Source organism: Eschrichtius robustus, chromosome 13 (assembly GCF_028021215.1).
Source record: "Eschrichtius robustus isolate mEscRob2 chromosome 13, mEscRob2.pri, whole genome shotgun sequence".
Classification (NCBI taxonomy): Eukaryota; Metazoa; Chordata; class Mammalia; order Artiodactyla; family Eschrichtiidae; genus Eschrichtius; species Eschrichtius robustus.
In genome coordinates this window covers 4,946,622-4,952,621 of record NC_090836.1, presented here as the reverse complement: position 1 = coordinate 4,952,621, position 6,000 = coordinate 4,946,622, and the positions used below count along the sequence as shown (strand labels likewise).

General features: G+C 50.0%; 1 protein-coding gene across 1 annotated transcript in view; it reads right to left on the bottom strand.

Annotated features, from left to right (window-relative positions):
* NDUFA9 (NADH:ubiquinone oxidoreductase subunit A9) overlaps positions 1-6,000 on the bottom strand; it is a 30,274-nt gene continuing 24,274 nt past the window's right edge. The window contains exons 9-11 of the mRNA XM_068560136.1: positions 5,137-5,232; positions 2,765-2,831; positions 1-290 (exon numbers count right to left, since the gene is read on the bottom strand). Coding sequence (XP_068416237.1) covers positions 120-290; positions 2,765-2,831; positions 5,137-5,232 — 334 coding nt within the window. The 3' untranslated portion in view covers positions 1-119. The remainder of the gene's footprint in view (positions 291-2,764; positions 2,832-5,136; positions 5,233-6,000) is intronic.

Here is a 6,000-nt window from a genome sequence, read left to right as displayed (position 1 = left end):
TTTGATCTCAGATGTTTTAATAGGGGCGCTTATGCACTATGTACAGGATTCTCTGCCAAAGGTGGCCTGGTCGCTAGTGACCCGAATGACACCAAAAATCAAGGGCAGCTCAGGGGCCACTAAACAGTGACTGTCTTGGACGGCTTCACATCTTCAGTCTCAGAAGACAGCCAGCGGTACGTGCGGTGACGTCGCAGCACCTCGATGGCCTTGAGCTCCAGGGGCGTGGCTTGAATACCCAGGTCTTCCAAGCCGGGCAGGTGAGGCAGGGTCATGTCTGTGATGTGAACCTGTGAGTAAACAAGACGCGCAGAGAGCACTGAAAAGCGGCCAAGGACACGGAGTGCTGGCCTCGCAAACACTCCAACCTGCAAGCCGGCCTGAGTCCCGCTGCTGAGACTTCACTGGTTTCAGAGGATACGGGGCAGGGGTTGACGCCCGGAACCACCGAAAGCAGACCACAGAAAAGGGCTTGTGGAGGGAAAGGCAAGTGTCAGCTCAAGGTCTATCCGCGAGTACAAAACACAGGCTCCGGTGAGGGTTACACAGCAGTCGGTCTGGGCTGGAGCAGACAGGTCGTCACATCTGTGAGGCTCAGTAAAGAAACGGGGGCTGAGGCAAAACCAGCCCATCCCGAGGATCCCCTGGGCCTGTTCTCCGAGCACAGCTTTCTGCCTCGGTTTTGCTGAATCAAGATTATTCAGCGACAATCCATGAACCTTTGTCTCCAGCTCTACTTAACCTGGCTGACTAATGCTGACGATAGATCTAAAAATCCAAACCCACCTTGTTTGGAGGGAAGGAGGGTGAGCCCTGAGCTTCCAAAGACCCCGGCTCATCCGCAAGCAGACGAAGAGGCTCGGTCTACACCCAGAGCAGCAAGCACCCCCATCCTCCCACCTGAGCACGCCTGCCATCCTTCCACTGAAGAGCTGCCAAGCTGTCTCCCCAGATCAAGTCCAAAACCCAGCAGCCTGCTGCCCCAACACTTCCTCAGTGACAAATGTAAGAGGTGCATCCGTCAGACACGCTGAAGCGTCCTGGCCATCAGTTCTCCCGCCCGATCTTTCCTGAACATAGAAAGGACACCTTGCGATAACAGCTGCCTGTTCACATCTGTTCCCCAAGGACTATGTTTCCATCTTGTTAACATTTTAGCTTTTAAGTAACATTCAGAGGACACTCTGGCTGCTGCTTGTTGGTAAAAGGCCAATAGGTTTTCAAAGGTAGAGATGGCAGAGTGTGTGTATTTTATTTTGTATCTCCCCTAGAAACACTTCTACACAAACACTTCTACACGCAGTGGGCAAACGAGCAGCGAGGAAGACCAGCCTGGAGACAGCGAGATGGGAAGGGATCAGGGCACTGCAGGGGACGAGAGGCAGCCGGGGCCGGTCCAGAGGCTAAGGAAGGAATGAGCTACCCTCCTGGATCAGAGTGGGTAGAGCAGAGACGACTATTTCCTCTACCCTTCTGGAAGTGGAAAAGTTTCAATGCTATTATAAACATTTTCATAATAAAAAGCTGAATAAAAAGGTAGGAAGAGGGAGGTAAGACCTAGCATACAGCTGGTTTCCCATCAATACCTGCTGACGGGCCAGACCTGTGCTGTCCAATACAAATTGAATAAAACTCAAATCTTATTTCTGCAGTCACACTAGCCGTATTTCAGGCGTTCCACAGTCACTGTTGCTCGTGGCTACTTTCTGAACACTAGAGATGACAGAACATTTCCATCGCAGCAGGAGGCATGGGACAGTACTGTTTAGACAGGTAAGGAAAGGAAGAAATCATGGAGGATTTCCAGATTTTTGGCTTGAGCAACAGAGAGAACGGTGATATCACTAACCGAGCTGAGAGGGGCTAGGAGAGAAGCGGGTTAGCCATTGCACTCTCAGACGAGCCGTGTTTCGGATAACTATCACACAGCTAAACAGATGTGAGGCCTGCAGCTGGGTGGGCAGGGAGGCCATGCAGGGCTGGAACTGAAGCCGCTGCCAGGAGCTCACAGACAGCGGCCGGAGCCCGGGGTGAGATGAGGGTCGCTCAGAGAAAGAGCAAGGACAGGAAAGGGCTGAGGACAGAGCCCTTGGTCCCCACCGTCAGAGACCAGGGACAGAGGGTGAACCAGGGAGACCGAGTGAGCACGAGAAGCAAGAGAATGTGGAGAGCGCAGGTGGAAACCGGGGTTTCAAGAGGAGAGGAGGGGCGCCTCTGCCCAATGCGGCTCACAGATGTGGTGAGCGCAGGTCAAAGTGCTGACCGCTGGAGTTGGCGGCACAGAGGCCCCAGGTGACAGGGAACAGAGCCGCGTTCGGGGAGACACGGAAATAAAAGCCAGGAGTGGGGTAAAGCAAGGAGGAGGTAAGAAGCTGTCAACCACAGGTAGAGACAGCCCTTCTGAGGAGTCTGATGCATGCAGACACAGACAAACAGGGCAGCGGCCAGACGCGACGGGCCCAGGGAGGGACTTCGGCCTTAAAAAAACACAGGGCTAGTGTTAAGGCATGTCTGTCTGTACGTGGATGGAGAGGATCCAGCGGAGGAAGGAAAACTGAAAATGCCAAAGATAGGACCCCGGAGAGGCTGGGCGTGGGTGCATTTTGTGCACGAGGGAGGGGCTGACCTCAGACACGAGGACGGCAGACAAGCACGTGGAGATAAGCCAGGCGAGCCCGTGAGCAAGCTCGGCGCTCACTCACCCATCTCCGCGGCTCTCTGCCCGGCATCCACCCGGGCAAGTGTTCATCACCCTCATACTCACCCGCTCCACTTTATCCCTCGTGGTCCAGGGCTCAAACGGACTCATTTCAAAGAGTCGACCTAGCCATCTGGAAAGAGGAATGAACAAGGCACACGTGGTGAGCGTCTCTGCTCGATGTTCAAGCCAAGCAAGCAAGGGAGGCTGCCGGGGAGCCAGGAAGTCACTGCAGGTTTTTAAAGAAGCTAACAAACATCCGAACCTCCTGGCCCCAGTGCCTGGGAGGTCACCTCGCCTTTCGAGGCAACAGCCTGACCACCTCACTGTGGCTCTCCTAGGCTCCCACCAAAGGGACAGTGAATCGGAAAAACCAACATACAGTACAGCTGCCTCACCAACAAGACAAACAAAAGAGATTCAACGTTCAGTGACATCTGTCACATTCAATCAAAGTTAAGCCCCAGACGTTCAAACAGGCTTCTGTCAAGGACACAGGGCAAGCCAGGCGGTATGCAAGATAGAAACCGTGAGCCTTAAAAGTAGGGGCCCCGAGAGAACCAAAAAATCCAAAATAAGGAGATGCCTAAGATCTACGGTTCAAATCAAGAAGCCAAGAGAAAACCCGGACAAGAGGGGCCACCTGCCTCCTCAGCACCATCTCTTCACCCTACTGAAACCCAGGGGTCTCCTTATCTGCCACCTGAGCTCCTGTCTCACGTGTCTTCAGGACAGGGAGGCCCCCTAGGAATTCCTCGGGGCCCCCGCAGAGGACTGGAGGCGGAGCTGCGAGCGTGTGCTTTGAGCAGCGACCATCCCTATGGCCAGGCCAGCTCTGCTTTCATCTGGTTGTCCTAACGGGCCTTTAGGTCAGAAGTCATCAAACCCAGGGTTCCGCAGCTTTTTAAAAACCTGAAAAACATCATTCCAAAGGGAAGTATAAAAAAATGAAAAAGGAAGCTGAAGATTGGTCAGAATTTCTCCAGGAACATACCAAGCCTCAGATTCCAGCCAATCTGTTCCAATGGCAAAAAAAGGACACTTTACTGGCTTAAAAAAACAAAAAACACCGCTTACAATCCTCCAACTCTGCTCTGGTTCTATGCTAACAGATCACCTCCAGTCTGTATTTTCGGGTCCTCGGGGGCCACGCCATGGGCATACGCCAGCTCCAGGATAAGCCTCAGCTGTAGGCACAACCGCGAAAGCAGCTCCCTGCAAACTGGCTGATACCCCTCCACTGCCCCGAGGCCCCCGCCACAAATGACCTCACCACTAGCTCCAGTGGATGCCCTTTTGTCTTTATCTTACCTGACTTTCCTACAGTATTTCATTCCATAAACATTAACAAAAGGCCTACTGTGTGCCTAACACTGTTCTAGGTGCTGAAGACACAGATGTGAACAGAATAGCAAAGCTCTTCTCCTTAAAAGTCATTCCCTCCTTAAAGCACCCCCTTTCCTTCGGTACCCAGGAGGCCACTCTCTCCATTTTTCACTTAAGCATCTGATTACTCTCTTCTAGCTTCCCTGATAAACTCCTCTTGCTCCGCTGGTCCTTTAAATGGAGATACTCCTCAGCCCTGCTCTGCCACTCAGTCTCCACTCTGCCCCACTCACCTTGGAGCCACTGGGAGTGTTAAATGAGATGAAGAAGGCAGCCTGAAAGATGGAACACTCCCAATAAATATTACCATCACACTGCCTTCTAACTGTCTATCTCTCTGATACTTCTGTTAGGTCAGAAGCTTTTTTGAGGGTTTACTGTAACATCCTGAGTGCCTGGTACATTGCCTAAGACACAGTAGGCAACAAGAAATGTTTGTTGAATGACTGAATGACCAAACGAATGAAGAAGTGAGCTGCTGTGTTGCTTCATCAGTCAATCTCTGGCAAACTGGATGTGAAAGTCTCCCTGACCAGGACCTCAGTGTGTGATCATTCCAAGATGCTAAACCTACAGAGGGGAGAAGTGAAGCAAGAAGCAGGAAAAGCAAATGAGGCAACCGCAGGAAGCGGCTGAATTGACCTGGCTCCTTTCCCCAACCCCGGGATCAGACTGCCTTAATGAAGGAGGGCCCCTTTCCCCATCCTGGGTGAGGGGATGAAACAGAGGGAAACTTGATTGCTCCTTCACATGACCTGCCAAGCAAGACGCTGCCAATTAAACCCAGTGGCTTCTAACAGGAGAATCTGAAGACCTGCAGATTCAACCTTCCAACACAGTGTTTTTCTTACCCACAAATCAACATTCCCTTTCTTAGACTCCTCTGGCTCTTTCCTAGATGAATGTCAAGATATCAGAAGCACCTCCTGGTTAGAGATTCCCAGATTTCACCGCAACGGACGTACTCCCTCTAACCCCTGGGTGGGAGCATTACAAACGAAGTCTCTAGTTAGCTCTTCTCTAGAAGGCACAAAAAGCAGCGCTTTACTTACTGATATGCAAAATGTGGCAAAGGGTAGGCCAGGAAGGGTCTGTGAGCCACGGCAAAGATGTACTGCACCAGGTCAAAGAGGACGTACCGACTGGGCCTACAAACAGAAAATTCACTGTTCTTCAGATTATTTGCTCCTCACAAACTTTCGTTCTTAATTTTACAAAATAACGTCTTTCTTATGAAAAAGGAAACACATATGCACTATAGGAAATACAGATTAGCACAAAGAAAAACCACCCACCAAAGATGAAGTTAATAAACTTAATATATAATAATAAACTTAACTTCTCATCCCCTTATATTTTAAAATTTAACTTAATTAATTTATTTATTTTAAAATTTTATTTATTTATTTACTTTTACTTATTTATTTTTTGGCTGCATTAGGTCTTCGTTGCTGCGTGTGGTCTTTCTCTAGTTGCAGCGAGCGGGGGCTACTCTTCATTGCAGTGCGCGGGCTTCTCATTGCGGTGGCTTCTCTTGTTGCAGAGCATGGGCTCTAGGTGCAGTCTTCAGTAGCTGTGGCACACGGGCTTAGTTGTTCTGCGTCATGTGGGATCTTCCTGGACCAGTGATCGAACCCGTGTCCCCTGCATTGGCAGGCGGATTCCTAACCACTGCGCCACCAGGGAAGTCCCTCAGCCCCTTATACATTTTTTGCTTTTATAAATATAAGATCACACAGGTCATCGTATTCTGTAATGTCTTTTTCATTTAACATTAAATTCCAATCATCTTTCTGTGTCACTGAATATTCTAGTGCATGCTTAATGGTTGCCCATATTGTATTGCAGGTAATCATAATTATTTTATCACCAATTCTCAGGTTTTGGATATTTAAGCTACTAAAAATATTTTTCTT